At 33.3% G+C, this 23,567-nt stretch overlaps 1 protein-coding gene across 1 annotated transcript in view; it reads right to left on the bottom strand.

Annotated features, from left to right (window-relative positions):
• The window catches only part of LOC109097712 (unconventional myosin-XVIIIb-like), a 48,803-nt gene extending 27,723 nt beyond the window's left edge, over positions 1 to 21,080 (bottom strand). Inside the window, exons 1-19 of the mRNA XM_042733122.1 lie at positions 20,861 to 21,080; positions 17,854 to 17,998; positions 14,941 to 15,096; positions 13,124 to 13,540; positions 12,180 to 12,240; positions 11,362 to 11,474; positions 9,979 to 10,146; positions 9,343 to 9,550; positions 8,910 to 9,052; positions 7,745 to 7,845; positions 7,345 to 7,408; positions 6,352 to 6,496; positions 6,100 to 6,270; positions 4,683 to 4,773; positions 4,406 to 4,599; positions 3,109 to 3,188; positions 2,903 to 3,023; positions 2,668 to 2,815; positions 1 to 94 (exon numbers count right to left, since the gene is read on the bottom strand). The exon at positions 1 to 94 is cut by the window's left edge and continues 90 nt beyond it. Of these exons, the coding sequence (XP_042589056.1) occupies positions 1 to 94; positions 2,668 to 2,815; positions 2,903 to 3,023; positions 3,109 to 3,188; positions 4,406 to 4,599; positions 4,683 to 4,773; positions 6,100 to 6,270; positions 6,352 to 6,496; positions 7,345 to 7,408; positions 7,745 to 7,845; positions 8,910 to 9,052; positions 9,343 to 9,550; positions 9,979 to 10,146; positions 11,362 to 11,474; positions 12,180 to 12,240; positions 13,124 to 13,540; positions 14,941 to 15,096; positions 17,854 to 17,892 (2,514 nt within the window). The 5' untranslated portion in view covers positions 17,893 to 17,998; positions 20,861 to 21,080. The remainder of the gene's footprint in view (positions 95 to 2,667; positions 2,816 to 2,902; positions 3,024 to 3,108; positions 3,189 to 4,405; positions 4,600 to 4,682; positions 4,774 to 6,099; positions 6,271 to 6,351; positions 6,497 to 7,344; positions 7,409 to 7,744; positions 7,846 to 8,909; positions 9,053 to 9,342; positions 9,551 to 9,978; positions 10,147 to 11,361; positions 11,475 to 12,179; positions 12,241 to 13,123; positions 13,541 to 14,940; positions 15,097 to 17,853; positions 17,999 to 20,860) is intronic.
• Positions 21,081 to 23,567: the final 2,487 nt, after the last annotated feature.

Raw genomic sequence — 23,567 nt, 5'->3', positions numbered from 1 at the left:
CAGTGAGCGCTGAGAGCCGCCCTCCACGCCACCCAAACCCCGGCACAGAGGCGGCACGGACACCCGCCCACTGAACAGGGCCTTCACCGCTCCACTGAGAAGAGGAACAAGAGGGAGAAGGAGAAGAGAATTAATGAGTTTTTAGTATGAACCCACATTCGTTTGACTTCATAATTCGGTTTGTTTTTAATTGGTTAGAAAGCAAGTTCATGTGCACTCCAGTGAGGTTTACAAATGGTATAAAAGCCATGTGGCATGTTTAGTACACATGAACTACAGTATTGATGATATAAATGTCATTAGTATTAATAAAAAGTGAATTATCAATAAAAGTGGCAAAAAAAGCATGTGGTGCCACAAAAAAAAAAATATAATAATAATAATCAGATATTGCTTTTCCAGACATAGCTTAAAAGCATAGAAAAATGGCAATAATTAATGAAATTAAACATTTATAAAATTAAATAAATTTAAAAAAAATAAAAAAAAAAAATTCAATTTTCAAATTAAAATTAACACCTATCCATTTCCACAACTAACAACAAACACCAAAGACCTGTGTTTTGTACACATAACCTACTAAAGTACTGATAACGTAAAAGTCATAAATATTAATAAAATGTTGATTTCCTGTTCCCTCTATATTATTACAAATCAATAAAAGTGCCGGAGAAATAGTATATGGTGCCAGGTATGGCATCACTACATATAGTTTAGAGAACAAATATCAAAATTCTTGTCATACAATAAATATTTTAAATTTTATTTTCATCTGAATTTAATTTAGATTAAACAATTTCAAGTTACATTTGTTTAAATCATCTCTAGATATAGTTTGCAGAACAAAAAGCAAAATGGTAGAATTTATAAATATGGTTGGTCATTTTTTTTAAGTTAATGTAAGTAATACAATGCAATGTCATGTTATTTAATTTTAAATTAAATTTCTGAGGACACTTTCATACTAGACCTTTTGCTCAAACAAACATCTGAATACAGAACTATGCAAAAAATGCAAAAAAGTTGGTTATATATTAGTTATAAATATAGGTGGTAATATGTATTTTATTTAATTCTATAATTTTCTTTTAATTTAAAAATGAGGTTTTTTAATTATACAACTATAGAATTACAATAGAATTAGTTTTAAGTTCATGTGCACTCCAGTGTGGTTTACAGCTGTTATGAAAGCAATCTGGCATGGTTTGAACACATAAACTACAACAGTATTCATGTTGCATGCTGCATTTCTACAGAGGAACTGTGTTTATTGAGCAGCTTGAATTCTTTTCATCGCTTGCTATGCATTTTTAGTATAACTGAAAAAAAAAATAAAAAAATGGAAAGCAAACAAGCACTTTTTTCTAAAAGTTGTCGACACCAAGCTCATGGTAGTGCTCACACTGATGCTGTCTGTATTCACACTTGTCTTTATTGCGGCACATTTGCGTCATCAGCGTGAATACCATTGTGAGCACTAGCAACAGATGTTTATCCCTGTTGCTAGGTAACAGTTCAGAAGGACAAGACACCAGTTTCACTGTGTTTCTGAATTTGATTTATCACCAAAACTGAAGACACAAAGCACTTGTGTTTGTCTGCTGCAGACGTAGTGCAAAAAAAGCTGCTTGTCACTGAATTTATTCAGTGACAAGCAGCTATGAGAAATGCATTATACTATATTAAATGAGATGTAGAAGAATGCAAAAAAGATAATTATATGTCATAAATGTCACTTCTGTGGTTAAGGATGGACTGTTGTCATACTAATTCACATGAACCAAACACCAGACAATAATAATAATAAAAATGTTTCTGAAATAAAACATATTATATAAACTTTTGGTTTCTAATATATTTTCTAATATATATTTTATTACATATATTAGTTCACATAAACCAAACATATTCAATATTTTAATATAATTAATATTTTAAAAATACTCATGAATAATGTCGAATTATCAATTTCAACTTTCAGAAAAACCTTTAACATTTTGTTTAAATTTTGGAGAATTAAATATTCAGAATTTTGTTCGAGGAAAAGCCCTTGTATGCAAGCACTTTTAGAAGTCAACCAAATAAAATAAAATAAAATAAAATAAAATAAAATAAAATAAAATAAAATAAAATAAAATAAAATAAAATAAAATAAAATAAAATAAAATAAAATAAAATAAAATAAAATAAAATAAAATAAAATAAATAAAATAAAATAAAATAAAATAAAATAAAATAATAAAATAAAATAAAATAAAATAAAATAAAAACTTTAACATTTCATTTTAATTTGCAAGATCCAATATTAAGAATTTTATTTCAAGGTCAAAAGTGCAAACAAAAAACAAAAAACAAAACACACACAAAAACACACTTAAGTTTTACCACCATTTTTGGTATTTGTTCTATAAATTATTTATAAGTATCATACCTGCTATTTTTCTTGGCACCTTTAATATCAGATCTGATAGATTAATTCATATTTTAATATTATAATGAATATTTTAGTAATACTAATGAATAGTAAATCATTAATAACTTAATAATTTTAACAATTTATTTAAAATTTAATTGGCAAAGTTCAATATTCAGAATATTATCTGAGGAAAATCTACTAGAGGTCATCTACAGCAGTGCAAACGTCTGTGATCATCTGCTGTCTCTTACATTGAGGAGTTCTGCAGGAGGGAACTGGCGTTAAGGACAGACGGGTTGTTCTGGACCTGACCGAACCAGCCAGAGAGATCATAGCGGACCGGATCTGAACCCATCAGGTGAGCGATCTCACACTGCAGAGGCTGCTCGCACTGGCGCACTGAGGAGCAAGCAAGCAAGAAAGATGAAACCTGAGGAAACATCTCAAAAAACATGAAAGCAGCAGGTCAGGATCAGGCTGGAGTACCTGTGCCGGAGTAGAACTGACACACTCTTTCCAGAACCGTGCTCTCGGTGGAGCCCGGAGTGACCATCTCTTCATCCAGAACCCACAGGAGACCTCGAGAGTCACCTTCTGGTCCTCGAACCTGAGAACGCACACAGACACATGCTGTGAAACTACATGCATGACTGACGAGAGTAAGAAGTGTGCTGAGGATCAGTGAGTGATACCTGCACTCCAGGCTGGTCAACAGCACACACCACCTCTGATGGACTCGTCTCAGGGGCCGTGAAACCGACAGCTACTCCCAAACTATCAAAAAAACTCAAAAATAAAATAATAATAAAAAATTAAAAACTCCATTACTCCATTAAATAAGGAAAAAAAAAAAAAAAAAAAAAAACTAAAAAAAAAAAATAAAAAAAAGTTTTTAGATATAGTTGACCATACAACAAAATAACAGTGCATATACATATGCAAAGGAAACATTATTTTATATATCCATTTTTTTATTATATTATTATTTTATATTATTATTTAAATGAAATAAATCAAACTTATTTAAAATTAAATTAAATTATATTAATCACATTTAATATTTTATATTAATAGTCAATATTTGTTTGAGGTTGTGAATAAAATTGCCTAAAAAATAGAATTTGGTGCCATGAAAAATAATAGGTATGGCATTTTTAGATTAAATTTTTTTGATTAAATAGAAATAGAAAAATGGCAGTAAAACATACAAAAATAAAAGTAATAGAATAAGTATGGACAGGAATGTCATTTTATATATTATTCTGCATATTATTTATTTAATTCAATTCAATTAAATCAGCAAGGTTCATACTCAATGTTTCTTCGCAGTTGTCAATAACAAAAACCAAAAATATGAATTTTTTTTTTTTTTGAGGTTGTCAATAACAAAAACCAAAAATATGAATTATGTGGTGCCATAAAAAAAATGACAGATATGGTCTTTTTACATCTAGTTCATAATGGCAGTCTAAAACACAGAAATATAAGTTATATATGTGTGTATATATATATGTATATATATATATATATATATATATATATATATATATATATATATATATATATATATATATATATATATATATATATATATATATATATATATATATATATATATATATATATATATATATATATATATATATATATATATATATATATATATATATATAAACACACACACAGTAGGAATGATACTTTTAATTTATTTTATTAAAATAAAAATAATAAAATAAAAATTAACATGTTTGAGGTTGTCATATAACATTTTGTTTTATACATTACTTAACATATTACTTTTTAAACAAGATTCAATTCAATTTAAATATTAATAGAAATGTTCTTTTGTTTTATACATTACTTAACATATTACTTTTTAAACAAGATTCAATTCAATTTAAATTAAATCATCAAGGTTCATATTCATATGTAATGTATTTTGAGACATAACACTAGAACACCTAACGTATCTCTGTAGTGGTGTGTGTACCTGTGTGTATCTCTCCAGCGTGTGTGTGAATGTGTGGCTGAAGTAGTGCTCCAGCAGTCTCTCCTGTAAGTAGTTGTGACAGAGCTCAGAGAAGCCGGCGGCCCGGTCGTCACCGCTGTGTCTGGGGTTCCTCAGGCCCGGAGTGTCCACCACCATCACAGACGCCAGCGTCAGCTGCTGAGAGTGCAGCGCTCTGGAGAGAGAACCAGAGGAAGACTGGGAAACACTGCTAGATCACTCTGGAGAGATATAAGTGTCACTGAACAGTGTGTTTACCTGTTGATGAGAGACACAATAGAGGTGAAGAGCTCCTCATACAGACCAGCCGCCATCCCTTCCACACACTGAGCAGCACTCAGTCTCGGACCTGAAACACACACACTTTTGACATATTTTTCTTTTTAGCACATCCTTAATTAAATAGAGCTGGTGTATGATTTTGCTAAATTTTGAATAATTACGATATTTTTAAAAGAAGTTTCTTCTGCTCACCAAGGCTGTATTTATTTGATCAAAATACAATAAAAACAGTAACATTGTGAAATATTGTTATAATTTAAAATCACGTTTTCTATTTGAATATATTTTAAAATTTAATTTATTCCTGTGATGCAAAGCTGAATTTTCAGCATCATTACTCCAGCCTTCAGTGTCACATGTAACATCCAGTCTATCACATGATCATTTAGAAATCATTCTAATATTCTGATTTATTATGAGTGTTGGAAACAGTTCTGCTGTCTAATATATTTGATGAATAAAAGGTTAAAAAGAACTGCATTTATTCAAAATAAAAAAAAAATTCTAATAATATATATTCTAATAATATATTTTCTTTACTATCACTTTTTATCAATTTAACACATCCTTGCTGAATAAAAGTATTGATTTTATTTAAAAAAAAGAAAGAAAGAAAAAATTACTGACCCCAAATTACTGACCAGTAGTGTATATTGTTATTACAAAAATATTTATATTTTAAAAACATAGCTTCTTTTTTTTTTTAATTTTTTTTTTTTTTAAACTTTTTATTCATCAAAGTATCCTAAAAAAAGTATCACATGTTCTGAAAAAAATATAAAGCAGCAGAACTGTTTCCAACTTTGATAATGAATCATCATATTAGAATGATTTCTAAAGGAACACGTGATAATGATCCTAAAAATTCAGCTTTGCATCAAAGAAATAAATGATAATTTAAAGTATAATAAATTTAAAAACAATTATTTTAAATTGTAATAATATATCACAATATTACATTTTTTTTTCTGTATTTTTGATCAAATAAAATGCAGGCTTGATGAGCAGAAGAAACTTCTTTCAAAAACATTAAAAATAGTAATGTTTCCAAACTTTTGACCTGTACTGTACATTAAAATAATTATTTTTTATATTATAAAACAGAAGCAACATTATTGGTTCTTATTTGGTTTTAATATGTGGCTTTTAGAAATAATTGTTTCTAACTGATCACCATTCTGTGGTCAAATATCTTTTTATAATGATGCTAAACTGCTTAATAGCTCCAGTCCTCATCAACTGAATAATAAAAACTTGATAAGAACGATATTTAATTGATTTGGTAAACATATAAATAATAAGTGTCCAGTACACTCTCTCTAGTTCCTCTCTACACATCTGAGCTGAGATCTGAGTCTGGTGGGTTTAACAGAGTACGGTGTGTATTTCTGACCGTCCTCTGGTTCCTCTGCGGCGCGGCGCTCTCTGACGCCTCCGGTGGCTCTCTGCAGTAACTGCCTCAGGTGGTGTTTGAAGACGGCAGTGTGGAGCTCCTCCCCCTCACAACCCAGGATGGCGCTGGCCGTCTGCGCGCTGTCAAAACTCATAAACTGCTTACGACCCACTGCAAGAACAGAAAAACATCGAGTTAAGACTCACCTAATACTTTTCGCTTGACAAAATAAAGCCGTAAGTCCTGATTTACCCTTGCATGTTCCTGCCACGCCGAGATGGTAGATTCCTGCCAAAACATGCCAAATAGCCTTCTGCTCATCCGAGGAGAATCCTAAAGTGTTCATGGCTGCCAGAAGCTTCCCAAAACCCACTGAAGCTCTCTGCTTTTCATCCACCTGAGGAGAAGGATGAAAAACCAACTTTATTAAAACATATTAAAGAAAAGTTGAAGTCAGAACACACATCTGCAAGATGCTTTGAGCCTTGGTGCTCATTCAGGAAACACGGGTTCAAGTCCAGTCCGTCTCATTTCTGTTGCATTATATCAATAATAGTGTCAAAAACGAAAAACAAATTATACATTATTTAGTTATTAAATATTGAAATCAAGTTGATTTGAATAGCGCTTCTTACAGTAGAGATTTTTAAAGGTTTTAATATCTTAGAGCAGATTAGAGCTGGCCGATAATATAGTTTACATTTTGCTAAAATATAAACAATCAAGAAGTTGAGATTTGCTATATTGTATATATCATTTTATGTTAGTATATTGTATGTATGTGGATAAAATTGGATGTAGATACAAGTCTTAATATATTGTTGGGCAGTAATGTAAACAATTATCATTTTTAGTTGAATTAAAAAATAATAATAAATAAAAATTACTTTTTTATATATATATAGCACCTTTAAAAATAACTTATCAATTTAATTTAATTTACATTTCATTTAAATCAGGTTACATTCAATTTCATAATTTAATTGAAAGTGAGTTACTTAATGTAATGCAGTTTAAATTTAATCTTAATTTAAATGAATTTATGCTTTTTTCTCTCTTTATTGGATGGAACTGTGGGTAGATGTGGAGAGAAGAGGATCAGGCAATGTTGCAAGCCAGACATACAGTAAATGTTTCCCACATATGCACCAAAGCTTAACATGTCAGAGCAGATGCACTTATCATGTTAGATTAAACATTTACTTTTTTTTTTTTTTTTTTTTTGCTTTTTTAAACAGTTCATACCTTGGTTGGGCATGAAATTCCAAATGAGTTGTGTTCCTTTAACTGGTGCAGCTGCAGTTGAGTCCTGTGATTAGAAAACAAGACTTAAATTTAAACAGGAAATGACATCAGACAAGATCCTGCCCCCCAAGCTCTCCGGAGCTTTTGTTTTAAGGCAAAGCTATGAAAAGAGCAGGCGTTCTGCCAAAGCGGCGTTCGCTGAAGACCCTGTGCGTGCCTCTGAGGGGAAACCGAATCCAAAAACAAACCCCTAACAATAGGGTGAATGATCTGGGGTTTAATGATGGGTAACTTTGTCTATCTAATAACGCTGAAGCCAGGAAACCAGAAAGAGGCTTCACAATACAAGAAGCAAATGCTACTGAGTGTGACCGCAGAGAGCTCCAGGGACCCAACTGACCTCATGTCTGTGCTGAGGCCTGCGAGCATCTGGGAGAAAACCAGGAAGTTACTCTCTCCCTCCGGCCTCTGACACACCCTCCATTTCTCCAGCAGCATAGTCTGAAACGGAGAGAGAAAACATTAGTTAGAATAGATGGACTAGACAGACAAATGGATAGATGAACAAACACAAACACAAATAAACAAAGACAAAAAAAAAGACAAACAGATGTAAAAACAAAAAGAAAAAAAGAAAAAAAGTTGCGTAGACATATAAACATTTGCATGGGTTTTTAAGCATTGCGATTTAAAACCAAGTGATTTTAAGCCACTGAAATGCAATCAGCAGCGAAATATGACTCATTTTGCTGTCTGCCCGCACTGGAGAGAGAGACTATTTCTAAACGCTGTCAAAAAGGCACTCGCACATGAAGACAGTGCTCATAGTGGTGCTTCATAGGCCTTGAACGGTTAAATACACACACTTGTAGGTGTCAAAATGCCCGTTTTTGCAAGTATCCTCATAAACACAGTGTTTTAGGTCTTAAGTGACAGCAATCAGCCGAGAAAGAAAACACATGTAACAGTATATTGGATCCGGGTAGGTCTTAAAGTGACAGCAGTTTAATATTCCTGCTGTCTGTCATTCACGTTAATCAAACAACAAAAGAGAGAAAACCTCTCGCCGATCTTTGACTAAATAACTTTTGTAACTTTAATAAGAAGAAATATATAGTATATTTAATTTACACATGAGAAAAATGCAGTTTTTATACATTTGATTACTTCATACAATGTATTTAGCATTTCTTATTTATTTGTTCTACTGTAGCTTTTTTGCCCTATTGATCGCATTTAGTTTCTTTTTAATCGCTGACAGTTTACAAATCTTCAGTGAGCTTGAGTTTTTTTTTTTAAGAATTATGAAATTTATATGGTATCAACAATTTTGATATCATAAAAGACCTTTTTTAAAGCAAAAATATTGATATCGCGATATATCGTAACTGACATAAAATTGCTCATATCGTGATATAAGATTTTGATAATATCGCCCACACCTAACTAACAAACAAACAAAAAGACAGACAGACAGACAGACAGATAGACAGATAGATAGTGACAGATGTACGGGCCGATGGATAGACAGACAGACAGATGAACAGATGGACAGATCGGAGCACCTGCAGATGTGCGGCAGCAGCGAGTCCAGCGTGGTTGAAGTCCAGTGAGAGCACCATAGCGAATCGAGTCGAGGCCTCGCTGTGAGACGAGCTCACACACCCGAACGAGCGCAGCACTGTAAACACTGCCTGGAGCCGCTCTACTGCAGTTACACACACAAATCATGTCTCACAACCTGTGACAACGGACAAACAGCACTAAACAGCCTCTAAACTGCTGCTATAGCGTTTCACCTATCACTGAACGTCAGCAGAAGCAGATTCACACAGATTCAGTGAAGCGAAACAGGTCACACTGTGAGAGGAAGACGCTCTTGTAATTACAGGATAGGAGCCTGTAACCACCAGAGGCTCCAATGAGTCAATTCACCCAGTGTGACCAAGTTCACGTTCTATAGCTTTGGGTTACAAACACAGAAGTGCATGCACTCACAGGTAAGGCTTCCTCCCGCTGTTCCTGCTTGTTTCAGCAGCTCCTGGGAAAATGACTGACAGGAAGTGGTCTTCCCTGTGCCACTGCGGCCCAAAGCCACCAGCGTCTGGTCCCTCCGCTGACCCACCATGGACACGTACACCCTCCTCACCAGAGCCTGCAGTGGGCCAGGAGCCTCCCAGGACTCCCAGCGTCTGCTCCGAAGCCCCTGAAGCAAAACACATTTCAAAAAGCTAGTTCATGTTCTGCATGTCACACCCTCACAAAAATGTTCTGTGGTGGGACCAAAGTCTTCATCTTGAAATTATAGCATTCTAAGTAATAAAGTCTTTTTTATGTTACATACATACACGCCTTAATAAAAATAAAAATATATAAATATAGCCTATCACTGATATTTATAAATAAATAAAAATATGTACATATGTATATACACACCCACACATATAAATTACTTTTAAATTTGATGTACAACGCTACCTCAGAAGAAATTCAGCAACTGAACTGAATTTAAAATGCATTTATTTATAATTTTTTCCATGTTGGAAAAAATAAAAAATAATTAATTAAACTAAATAAATAAGTAAAGAAAAGATACAGGTCTCATTGATGGTTTTGTAAATACGCTGCTCTTACCTTCCCTGGCGAGCACAGCGGAGGCCACAGAGCCAGTAGATTGGGCCCAGCGTGAGTCAAGGGTAGATGTCCTTTAGCTCGACTGGTCAGAGTGTGAAGGACGCTCGACTCGTTCACGCTCACGAGGTCGCTCAAGTCCTCACACAGGTCCAGCTCAGGTGGGTTCAGCTGAACACAGCCACCAAGAAAAGTCAACACTGGTCACGCACATCAGGATGACTTAAAAGTAGGGGAGTAACTGTACACACATCCATGTGTAATTTAAAACTTCTAGTTTTAGACATTGTTACTTTTGATATTAACAAAGTCTCATCTTTCCGATTTGCTCTATTTCAATATGAAATTCAAACAATAAATGACATTTTTTCAACCCCCCCAAAAAATCGTCAGTAAAACAGCTTGTAAACAAAGTGTCATATAGCATTACTTTTACCTCAGGAAAGTCATTCATTGTCAACAGCTCGTTATTTCACTAAAGAAAGAAATTCTAGAGAAGAGCATTTTACTAAATATATGCACTATATTAGACTATATATTCATTATATTTCACTTAACCTGTTAGTGATGCCTTAATTATTTAATACAGATGTTTAAGTAAGTCTGTCATAAATTTTATAATTAGATTTAAGGTCCTTTCACACAGAGTCCAAAATTTTTTCATATTCATATTCATCATCCTTTCCTATTAAAATGCTTGTTACGGATGCGAAAACACAGCAAATCGAAACTGATCCCAATATTTTTATGATGGACGAAAGTTTCAGAGGCAGTGAGTAAACGTGATTGACACAACGTGAGGTCGTATTTATTTTTTAACGTGAGAAAATTTCAGATTCAGTGTGCAATGATCTTTAGACATCAATGTAAAAACAGCTTCATGTGCTTCCAGTGTTTATTTGAATTTTTTTATGATGGATGAAAGTTTCGCAGGCAGTGCGTAAACATGATTGACACAACATGAGGTCGTATTTATTTTTTAATTTAATTGAATCTAAAAACAACTTCAAGTGCAATTTAAATGTTTGCATACATTTTTTTTTTATTTGAGTGTTTATTATTTTATCTAAAATAGCATTTGAATTTAATAGTTCGGGATCTATTGTTCATTGTTATTGTATTATAGTAATGTGCACGCAATAGGGCTCCCAATATAGTTTATAAGCATTAGCCGAGGTAGATTTTTATTCTTAAGAAAATTGTGACTATAATTGAATTTAAAGAGAGCAGTAATTTCTTCAGTAAACCACTGTTTAATTAAAATGACAAATAAGTCATTTGACGTTTTTTTCCCGTACTGAACCATTATGTCAAAACTGAGGTATGTACCGAACCATCATGTTTGTGTAACGTTACACTCCTTATTAAAAGCGTTGAATAGTTCACCTTTTCAATCTCATACTGGGAAACGTCATGGACAGATCCATCAGAGTCCAGTCGAACCCTCACCCTGGCATCAGGGAGCTCCGGTGTGCCTTCGTCCGGCTTTAGCTGAGTGGCTGAGACAAATCAGAGGCCAGGCAGGTCAATCCAGTGGCTTTGGCCACATCACACTTAGTGCAACAACTCATACTGTATGAAGTATTTTATTGGTGCTTTTGTTCTTTTTAGAGCCTGACAGATTTTGGTTCATGAAGATACTGCAGTTCTGTGAGTTGCATGCAATAATCTTCGAATCTTTTTACATGGTAGCCTCGGCACGTAGATTTATCGAGGCTATGAGCCTGATAAGATAAGAACACTAAACCCATTCATCACTAAACTGAAGCATCGCAACAGCTAACGGCACCATAGATCCAATCAGCAAAAACATTAGCCTCTGATCCCTTTACAATGTTTTCATGCAAAGAGAATCTTGCACCAGAAGAGATATATTTTAAGCAATATGAAGTTAAAATGCGAGAGCAAGAGCTGACACTGAAAGCAATGCGGTGGCTTTTACATAGTGTGAAAACAGTGACTTCTGGGATAGTACCAAAAATAATAATAAGGCCACATGTAAACAGCATCCTCTAAAACAACACGCTAATAATAACCTGTAACTTAACACCACAGGAGAGCTGGTCTAGTGCTCAGACATGACTTAGTAAGATTCAGGAATGATAAACCAGTTCAACAACTACAAAAAATGTGTCCTTAACAACAGATTTTGTTCTATTAAATGTCAGGTGGACACTCAAGCACAGGTGTAAGAGGTGACTAACCGAGTGTATAACCGTCTTTGTGAGCATACCACACTTTGCCAGCTTCATACCACACATCCCTCTGCAGAGAGAAAGAGAGAGAGAAAACAATCCAGTGTTGTTATTGTTAACTAAAATTTGAAAAACTGAGGGGACAGTAAAATAAAACCTGAAATAAACAAGTTGAAGTACTAAAATGACTAAATCTAAAATGGAAATAAATGAAAGCTGTTCTGTATACAAAAAAGTAGAAAAAGACAAAAAGCACATAATACTAAAATTACAATTAAAATGAAAAATGATAATAACAATATTTATAATAAATTAAATTTAAAACAAAAAATGTAGTTAATTCAGTAAACTAATGACTGTTAAATGTAAAAGAAAAAAAAAAAAGTTACAGCAATAATACAAAATATTGTTAAAGTGAGTACCAGCAATCTCATAGTTAAACCCATTCCTGCTGAGATAAAAATAATCAAGTTAAAAAAAAAATAAAAAATAAATTATAACCAAAATAAAATCTAGTTTTGATTTTATTAATAATAATCACACCTCAAAATAATAAAAAAAAAAAAAAAAAAAGATAAAAACAAAAAAAAAAAAAAAAAATCACGTGAGAATTGAGATAAAGTCATTGTGAAATATTAAGTCAGATTGTGATAAAAAGTCACAGTTACGTGAAAGTCTCAGCTGGTGTCAGTTATAAGTCAATTATATTAATAAACTTTTTATTTGTTTAGTTATTTTTAAATATTAGATCCCAGAAAGCAACATTAAGAACATCAAAAAATGTTTTTAGCTTTACAAAAACTTGAAAGCGTAGAGAAGACTATGGTCAGAAATTTTCCAAAATGTGACGAAAACAATCACTTCTGGTGATGTTTAAGGTGCTAAAGACACGTGTAAAGCGTCACGCTAATAGCAGTGTGTTGTGTTTGGTGTGTTTGTGATGTTCTACCTACCACTGGAACCTTCTCTCTTATGGGGGTTACAGTGATCTGACCCTCAGGCTCTTGCCTTGGCTCTTTCACTTCCTGTTTCTGGGGTTTAACTTCCTGTTGCACCTTTACTTCTTCTTTCTTCACTTCTTTTTCCAGCGGTGGTGCTGGAGTTTTCACTGTCTCTGTCCTGGGGCTAGGCGTCTGCTCCTGCCGGCTGACCTCTGGAGTGGTAGACTTTGAGCCGGTTTTTTGATTTTTTGTCTCGGGTGACATTATCCTCCTGGGGGAGGATGTTTTCTTCTCTGTCAGTGCGGTGTGACGGCCACGTTCCCCGTTCACCAGCTGCTCCGCTCGAAGCGCCATCTCGGCTTCCAGTATCGGTGGAGTTTGGTCAGGAAGTAAGAAGTTCTGGACCAGGTTGTCGCTGAGTTTCCTGGGCTGTGAGGGGCATTAAAACACAAGGAGCTTGTTGTAAGTGATCTTCATATCAAAACAAGCCCTCACATGCTGGTAAAGCCAACTAAAACCAGCCCATAATGGTGAGTTCATCAATGATAAGGCAGTGGCATCAATTATTTGAAAGAAACTTCTAAAGAAAGAAGTTAAGACATTTCTTAAAATTCTAAGAGGTTCAAAAGAATGTTCCTAACTGCAATAATTGAAAAGCTTGCAAATATTTTCTTAAGAACAAATTTTCTTTTCTTAAGAAAAAAGTTAAGACATTTCTTAAGATCAATTCTAAGAATTCCTAAGTGTAATTCTTGAAAAATGTGCAAATATTCTAACTTCGTAAAAATGTGCCTTAGTATAATTCTTTAAATTCGCTAATATTTTTATTATATATATTGAGCATTTTGGTTTTAGGTTTCAGGACAACTTTGATGAAAGGTTTTGATCCACTTCAAATGTTGACTAGTATATATGTATATATTAAGAGGTTCGTAAAAATGTAGAAGTTAGAAGTTTGCAAACATTTTCTTAAGAACATCTAGTTTTTTTTTATCCTAAAAAATATCCTTTTATCCAAAATATCTCATTTCATAAGACGAATTCTAAGTTAAAAATAATACTCATAAGTGTCATTTTTGAAAATTCACTGATATTTTATTTTTTTTTTCTTGAGGAAGATGTAAAGACGTTTCTTAAGATAAAATAATTTTGTGACAATGTTCTTGAAATTCTTGAAAAAGTTCTTAAGTATTTTTTGCCCTACAGGAAAAAGGTAAGGCGTTTCTTAATATCAATTCTAACAATTCAAATTCTTGCAATTTTTTAAATGTTTTTAACATTTTTTTAAGAACATTGTTTATTCTTAAGAAGACATTTCTTAAGTTGAATTCTAAGAAGTGTAATCCATGAAAAATGTTCTAAGCGTAATTATTGAAATTTGCTAATATTTTAAGAACATCTTATTTTTCTTAAGAAAGAAGTTAAGTTTGTATAGCAACATTTTTCAGTTCACAGCAATTTTCTTTATAGTGTACTGTAGACTGAAAGACTTCTAAGAACATTTTATTTTTTCTTACATTCATGTATTTCTGATTTACTAAAAAATAAAAAATAAAAAAAATAAATAAACAAAACACCTTCCCTTATTTGATTTAAGACAATTTGGAGGTGATCTGAACCTGGAGGTTATTTAACTCCACTTTTCAGGAATGCACACATTCCGAGAACATTCTTTTCAGGAATTTAAATTGTTCCTGTTTTGTCTTTTGAACATTTAAGTAATGTTTTGAGAATTCTAAACATTCCTAAAGTTAGATAGCAGTTACGAAGAATGTTATTCTGAAGAAGGTTTTTCCATCAGAATCCCACCCAGTGAAGTGAGATCTCACCGTCTTCTCCTCCTTGAGCTCTGGCTCTTTGTGGCGCGTCTCTTTCTCGGTCTCTCTCACCAGCTGTTTGAGGAATCCTCCCGGGACGGCGGAGAGAGGAGGAGGTGGCTGTGTAGCGGTGGTGGCGGCGGCTGGAGGCTTCTTCTCCTCCTTGATCTGTTCACAGATGAGGAATACAGGAGCTCCAGTCATGAACTCCACACAAACAAACAAACCACTGACACAATCACATGAAAAATGCTCAGAAGGCAACAACATTCCCACTGCAGACATGCATTTTCTTATTAACATTTTTTGTAAATAAAATTTTACACAAGTATTGGTAAAATTACAAAAATAAAATGATTATTTTTCATGTACAAAAAAAGCTCATTTTGCATATATATTTGTTTTTAATAAAATATAGCTAATACCTATATAAATTTCATTTTGACTTATATTTCCTATTTTTTATTTTATGTATACAACACAAACAACAGTTTACACAAGTAAATGCATAACAAATCAATAAATACTATATACAATAAAAATAATTTAAATACTATGGCAAAGATGATTAATATATTCATATACCGTGATATTAAGAAACATGCAAACAAACATGGCAATGCAATACCATTTTTGTTTTGGAAAATAATCAATAACTTCCCTCATCCAGCACAATAACTTACTAAAGCTTGATATTTAGCTTGTTACCTTACATTCCTCATTTCCAATTTACCATATTTCATGCACAGCAAACATAAAAAGGATATTTGTAGTAGTGCAGTCAAAACGATTAATCGCGATTAAACACATCAAAAATAAAAAAATTTGTTTACATAATGTGAACTGCGTATATTTATTATGTATATAGAAATACATACACATGCATGTATACATTTATGAAAAATATGTTACGTTTATGTGTTAAATATATTTATATATAATATAAAATATATTTTCAAAATATATACTGTATGTGTGTGTATTTATATATACATAATAAATAAAAACACTACACATAGATATATTATGTAAGCAAACACTTATTTTGTATGAGATTAATCATTTGACAGCACTAATTCGTAGTACGGCCAATAGTGACCACAGATAAAAATCAATATAACACTCAAAAAACCAAGTATTTGCTATAGCTTCAACATTTAGCAACTGCAGGCTACTACAAATTATTGTGAAATTATAACCTTACTTTCCCAATATTAGCATGACTATTTACCATGAATCTTCTACCAAAACACTGTAACTATATGTTACCACAGCTAGTTGTACCATATTAAAACCATGGTAAATGTTTATGAGGGCAAACTCTAATGATAATATTTTTAGTAAGTGTCCCATATACGCGCTGAAAGTTTCCACTGATGCCCTTGCCACTCTATTAGCAGCACTTGCAGTGATATTAAACACATGTGAGCAGGCCAGCAGAGCTGAAACTCTAGATACAGTCTACAATAACTGCACTGCATGACCACTAGCCAGAGGAGAGCATTCAGTCTGCAGTACCAGCTAGCTTTAACTGCCTATGAAGCTTGTGTGCTGTTACATGTGACCCTGGACCACAAAGGAGCACGGGTATATTTGTACCAGTATACCAACAATACATTTTATGGGTCAAAACGATCCTTTTTTGTTTTTTAATGCCAAAAATCATGTTCCATTTTTATATTTTGTAAATTTCCTACCATAAATATATCAAAAGTTAATTTTTGATTAGTAATATGCATTGTTAAGAACTTCATTTGGACAACTTTAAAGATGATTTTCTCAATATTTAGATTTTTTTTGCACCCTCAGATTCCAGATTTTCAAATAGTTGTATCTCGGCCAAATATTGTCCTATTCTAACAAACCATACATCGATGCAATTTTTAAAAAAAATTCAATTTCAAACTTTCAAAAAAAGTGACCCTTATGTGTTCCAGGATCACATATAGTTAAGTGTACATAGCAGCTGGAAACAATTGGAAAAGCATTTATTTGGCTTAGTTTAGGATAACAGACCCCGTGACAGATTCAGGACCCTTGATTTACAGAATAACGGCACCCATGCTAAGGCTCCTGTCATGCTAATGCGAAACAAGCAGTGGAGCACCATAGAGAGCAAAAACAAAAAAAGTTTATATATATATATATATATATGCGTATGTATGTATGTATGTATATATATATGACTTTATTGTATATGTAGCTAAATATCATATATAATATATATAAAGCTATATACATCAACCTTTAGTAAATATCAAGATTTAGTAAGTTTATACTCACACACACACACATTACAAACTTCAGTTTGAAAATGTATTTTATGATTGTAAAAAAAAAAAAAAGACTTTTTCTAATATATTTTTCCATTTGAAGGTTTAAAATGAAAATATTTTACATTTGAAAAATATTTTTTTTAATATATATTTTTACCACACATCTAGCATATATTCTACATATACTTTGTCCCAAAAAAACTACCAGCTACCAAATGAAAATGAAGATAATGCTAGCAAACAAACATACATGATGGCCTAACTTGAGTCATAGGAAATTAATTAATAAATTGATAATTGATCTTTGCAGGTAATCTAAGGAACTTCATGTGTTTTATTTATCCTAGGACAGGAGAAGCAACATTTGATACTATTGTTGTTCGATTTGATGATGTAGTTAAAATGTAATATTGACAAGAACAGATTTCCGTCTTTCCTCTTTTACAGATGCTGTTCTTGTATGTCTAATATCTGCCAAAGTGACCTGCATTACTTTACAGAGACTTTCATATTAAAGATAATGTCAGTGTGTGGTCTGTGTGAGACTGAGTGAAAGAAGAGTGATTAAACGGTGGAGTGGTGCTGGTTAATAAACGGCGAGTCGAGCAGCACTCGGGTTAGTTGAGTTGAGCTCCAGGCCTGCACCTCCCTTCTGTTCCCAGAGTTTTAAGCGTGAGGAGAGAGCCATGGTGGGACGAGGGGTGAAAGGTCAGCCAGGGAGATCTCAGCCAGGTGGAGAGATGTGAGCGAGGACACAACGTGGAGCAAAAAATGGAAACAGTGACACTGTGGACCTGCAGATGGAGAGAGAGACACAAAATTATCATAATATACTGGGATGAACCCATGAAACAAGTACTTGGTATGAAAAATGTATAGCTTAAACATTGACTAACTGCAGGCTGTGAAATTTATTCTTTTACCCTCCCAATATTATCATGCTTATTTACCGTAAACTATTTACATTTACCTTGAATGTTCTAGCAAAATACTCAGTTACTAAAGGTGTTTATATATTTTAATATTTTAAATATTTTATAAAATATTATTACTATTTTTTTAAATTGTAAAAATGTAATTTTGCATAAATATATAGACAAAGTTAATATGTTAATATAATTCAATATATATATATATATATATATATATATATATATATATATATATATATATATATATATATATTATGAAAATGCCTCTAAAAGTGTTTTTTTTTACTATGCAATCTTGTATAAATATATAGTAAATATAATCAATAATAACCTTATAAATAATATATATATATATTTTTAATTATGAATAAGTAATATATTTTAACACATATAATACATATTTTAATAAGTAATAATATTATTTTAATGGTAACAATTTACAGTAAGGTGTCATTAATGTATTAATAAACATGAACAATGAACACTAAATTTATTACACTCTTTATTAATCTTCGTTAATGTTAGTTAATAATAATACAGTCGTTCATTGTTTGTTCATGTTAGTTCAGTGCATTAACTGTTACCAAACAAAGCTTTTTAAAATTTTAGTAATGCATTAGTAAACGCTGAAATTAACATTAACTAAGATTAATAAATGCTATGTAATATATATATAATTAATATATAATTAATTATAATTACTCAACTAAAATTAATCCTTAATTATAAATAATATATAAAAATATGATCATATAATATAATCATATAACATTTTTGCATCGTGAAATTGCCACGAGATTTAGTCTTAATGTGTAAATCTGAGCAATCTGGTGAGGCAGACATTAGCAGATACAGGACGCATTATGCAAATGATTTGACACTTAAAAACATCTCTGTGTGTCTTCATCTGCTGTCCTGCTGCTGTGAGATGTTTATGCATTACAACATTTCAAATGAAACAAATCTTCTCACTTTTTGCTCTTCATTTACCAGCAGTTTAACCCAGAACGATTTAAAGCAGGAGAGAATGAGCGGGTTGTGCAGGTAATAGAGGTCATTGCTCAGAAAACATACTGTAATGCAGAAGATCTGGGGGTAATTAATAGTGGCGCTGGCTAAGGAGCCGAGGATCACTAGTGCTGTTGCTGATATATAAATATTAGACCTAGACACATAACTCCATGCATTTAGAGGGAAGGAAGGACCTGAGACACATCTACAGTATGAAACTGAATATGTTATGTTTTGGGTAATGCCCCAGAAACCACCAAAAACACATTAGAAACCTGTTAAAACCAGCCAGAACTACCTGGCATCTTCACAGAGTGTTTTGCACAGGCAAATACAAAACAAATCTGGAATTAGGCTGTTGATGATAAATCCATCTGAGCTTCTTCAGGTAATAAGGCACGAAATGAAAGAGATTATGTTCTTCCACAGTCTTCAGTGAGACATTCGCTTCATGATAAACACAGATCACCTGCTCCAGCAACACAAACACACGACGAAAACAAACCTAGAAGCAGAGTCTAATGAAGGCTGAATGGCAGGAACAGACTGGAAACAGCAGTTTTTCATTTCACAAATCGGTTTCATTTTGTTGACACTTTGTTCACTTAAGGTGCTGTAAACTCGGTATTACCACATTTGGCAAACTCCAAGGAATCTACCGACACAGAGAGCTTATAATTAAATGAAATTATTTGCATTAAAATATGATGATTAATGATGAACAAAATCTATATTATTGTACTGCAACAACCAAACAAAACTATTGTTCACGTGTTACTATGACAAATAAGTTAAAATAAAAAAATATTTAATAAAAAAAAAAATAATAATAATTGTACCACGGTGTCAAAAATTAACTTTTACTATAGTTAAATATTTGTCCCCATAAAATCAGATTGTTTGGGTATATTTGTTCTAACCCTATAAACTATACTGCCATCCTTTTGCCAGATATTTCATCCATTCATTGACAAATTCTCAGTGTAAATGAGTGAATCTCAAGGTTTTTTTTTCTCCGAAACATTTAACTAGTTCTAGAATATAATATTAAAAATATAAGACACATGAAATATATCAGATATTACAAACATTTTGAATTCCTGGGATTTTTTACCCTAATTAATTTCTGTTACCATGGAAATACCACGATTTTAGACAGGTACCATAGTAATACAATGGAATATAAATATAGTAATCATCAAAAATCATGGTTTATATCAAACTTTCATGTATCTTTTTGCAAATGACAGCTGTAAGAAACAGTAGCTCACTTGTTCCTGCAAATCACTTCATTTTAATGCAAATGCACACAAAGACAGACTCATGTGAAGTTTAGTTCGCAGGATCATGACATTGCATTCACATTTCCAATCCTGCCAAACCTGGACATCTTGTCATCCGCTTCGACATTACACGGCAAACAACAAAACAAATTAGTCAGAGGCAGAAAATGATCCTGGGAGCTCAGATTTCAGCAGGAGTCAGCGCCACGTTTAGTCAAACACAAGGCCTTTCATTTCTTAACCAGAACAAACCACTCCACTTCTGGGCCTAGACGAATGGCTCAACGTCCCGAATCTCATAAGGAGAACACCAGACCGGCCGTACGGGACGTGGGTGTCTGTGAGGGTCTGGGATCTATAAATAAATCACAGGACCTACAAAAAGAACCGATTTTGGGAGACAATATGAAAAACCAACAGGCAGGCATACCTTGTGATGGTTCCTCGATGGAGTGGAAGAATATATCCAATGAGAGAAATGTATGCGTGAAACTCCGGGGAAAAACTAAGAGGCCAAAAGCAAGGTACACAGTCTCACTGTCACTGAGAGGGTGAAGCTGCAATCTGAAATAGAGTGGCAGGACACACACACACACACACACTCACAGAGATGAGCATGGCAGCTGAGTTAACACAAGACTCAGCTATAAATATCCCGAGGCTAGAAGAGGTGGGACATACTACCCTGTTTGGGAAACACTTGAGTGCTGTAAACGGGGGGGGAGGGAAACGGGACATTATTTTGACTTTAACACATTGGGGATCTGACTGGATGCGTCGTCTGGTGTGCATGATTTCAAAACATGTTGGATTCCATTGGCAGCAATGTTTCTGAACACTTTGTCAAGGCTGGATGTCCAGAATGACCCCATTTGGACGCTGGAAATCCGTCTCGAAAGCAGTGCTGGAAACAGCTAGAAAAAGCACACAAGTCAAGGGTCCGCAGGCTTGATAATGACTGGCGGTTCGGTTTGATGGACAGACTCAGCTGGGAGACGCAGCGGTGGGGGGTGAGCTGCAGGAGGAGGTGTCAGAGAGAATAAGAGAGAGGACACAGGAGTATCAGCACAGTCATGATCTCTGGGAGGAACCGCCGGAGGCCAATGGACATTGCGGTTTTAGAAAGGGTCGAGCGGAGCCATCGTTTTGATCTCAAGATGATCGCCAGATTATAAATGTAATCTTTAGTGGACTTGATTATCATCTGTTAAATCGATTTCACACGAAAGGTCTCACTTTGAAGGCCCATTCATTAAATCAGCTTAAACCGTTTAGGCAGATTCGAATGGATCCAATTTGATTTTAGATTCTGAAATAAATAAACACTACAATATGATTCACATATGTTCACATGTGCATTCCATGCATTTCAAACACTTCAGTTCACATGACATGGGGCGTCTACAATAAAAGAAGCCAAGAAACCTTGAACAGACAACACATTTTAAATGAGAATCTTGTAACTTGAAGAGACAATTTAGAATTCCAGTGTGTAAACCAATCAAATCAAAACTCATTTTTGTGCCAAAGTCAGTTTAATTATTAGACATAGAATTTCAAAGTATGGGATTTTTAAGACTTTGTATACATTAGGTTGTAAGTTATTTGGATGGTTTCGTTATTTAGTATTGTATTGAACCATGTGATTTGTGTTGTGGGTGTTGATTGCTGGTTATGTCATTTTAAACCATGACAAATTTCCCAAAATTGGGACAATACAAGTATATTCTATTCTATTGTGTGTATCATGGCACAGTACATGTGTGCATAGCATTTTCTTATCCAATTGAGAAAATAGTCAGATTCAAGAGTTTACATGATTGATTTTTTTATTTTTATATTGATTGAACGATTTCAGGTCTGTGTTTATATGAAGGCTTTTTAGTCGATCAATCTGATTATAATCCAATTATTCTGATGCATGTAAACAGCTATTGTGTTATGGCACCAAGTTTGCATTTATTTGAACTAATAATAAATAAATAAAAAGAACATACAGTTGCCCCCAAGATATATCAGACATTTAAAGTCTTATAATAATAATAATAAAAACAGTCAAAAACTATTGTTCACAACATTTGAAGGCCTCGTCATTTTATGGGTTTTCACAGTTGGTTTGTGATTTAATGTATTAATATCTTTAAAAAAAAAAAAATCAATGTTTAATACACCATTAAACTGGTATGGAGCTTGGCCTTCAGGGAAAAATTTATTTTCTTCATAAAATGGAAAAGGAGTTATACAAACTTATTTATATGACTTTTTTCAGGTCTTCATATCACTATTAAAATTAGGCGACCTCATATAGACAGATTTTTCAAAGCACTAGGAACTGGTTCTTCCAAAGAAAAAAATTAAATAAATTGTTTAGTTGTTCCATCTTATCTTAATGCTTCTTTTGTCTAATTTTCAATCATTGGGTCCGGCCCACTGGTTGAGAACTGCTGATGTATCGGGTATCGGGAATTGACAATCATGAAAAAGTTGATGACCAGATGTTTTCATTTTTATGAAAGATTATAGACATTTTCATTTGAATCACTGACAAAATAACATTACAAATTTTTTTTTGAATTCATGTTAGCTTTAAAAATGCATGATGGCAATTGCATAAAAGCATTTACTTTACAGAAAGCACAAACTGTTTTTGAAAAACTGAATCAAAAGGTCCAGCAGCACTTGAGCACAGATGTCACTTGGTTTGATTTTCTTATCTAATGACATTTAGACACTGCGACTCGAGTGTCCAAATACTTTCAAGGCCAGTGCAGTTAAAAACACCATTTAGCCTTTTCCCATTAAGAGAGGTAAACGAGGACAGATATTACAATATGGCAAAGACAATAAACCTCAAGAACCCTTCGAATCATTTGAGCTTTGATTATAGTTGCAGGATAGAGAAGGATGTCCAAGAGATGAGTGTTTACTCCAGAACACTAATGCACTGCTCAATCACACTGAGCTCCAGTGAGGAGACTTGGCCGCAGTCCCTCCAAATGGCTTTAACATGCCCTGAAAGTTGCCTAATGGAGATTTAAGTTTATAAATCTCACTCTGAAGATACAAACTCATTCTAATACAAACAGGATAAATCCCAAAATGAAGCGGCTTGAAAGCATGGAGACAAGAGACATGGC

The sequence above is a fragment of the Cyprinus carpio genome, chromosome B10, assembly GCF_018340385.1.
Source record: "Cyprinus carpio isolate SPL01 chromosome B10, ASM1834038v1, whole genome shotgun sequence".
In the NCBI taxonomy this organism is placed as follows: Eukaryota; Metazoa; Chordata; class Actinopteri; order Cypriniformes; family Cyprinidae; genus Cyprinus; species Cyprinus carpio.
Note: the sequence above shows the minus strand (reverse complement) of the source record. Positions and strands in the feature narration are given on the sequence as shown.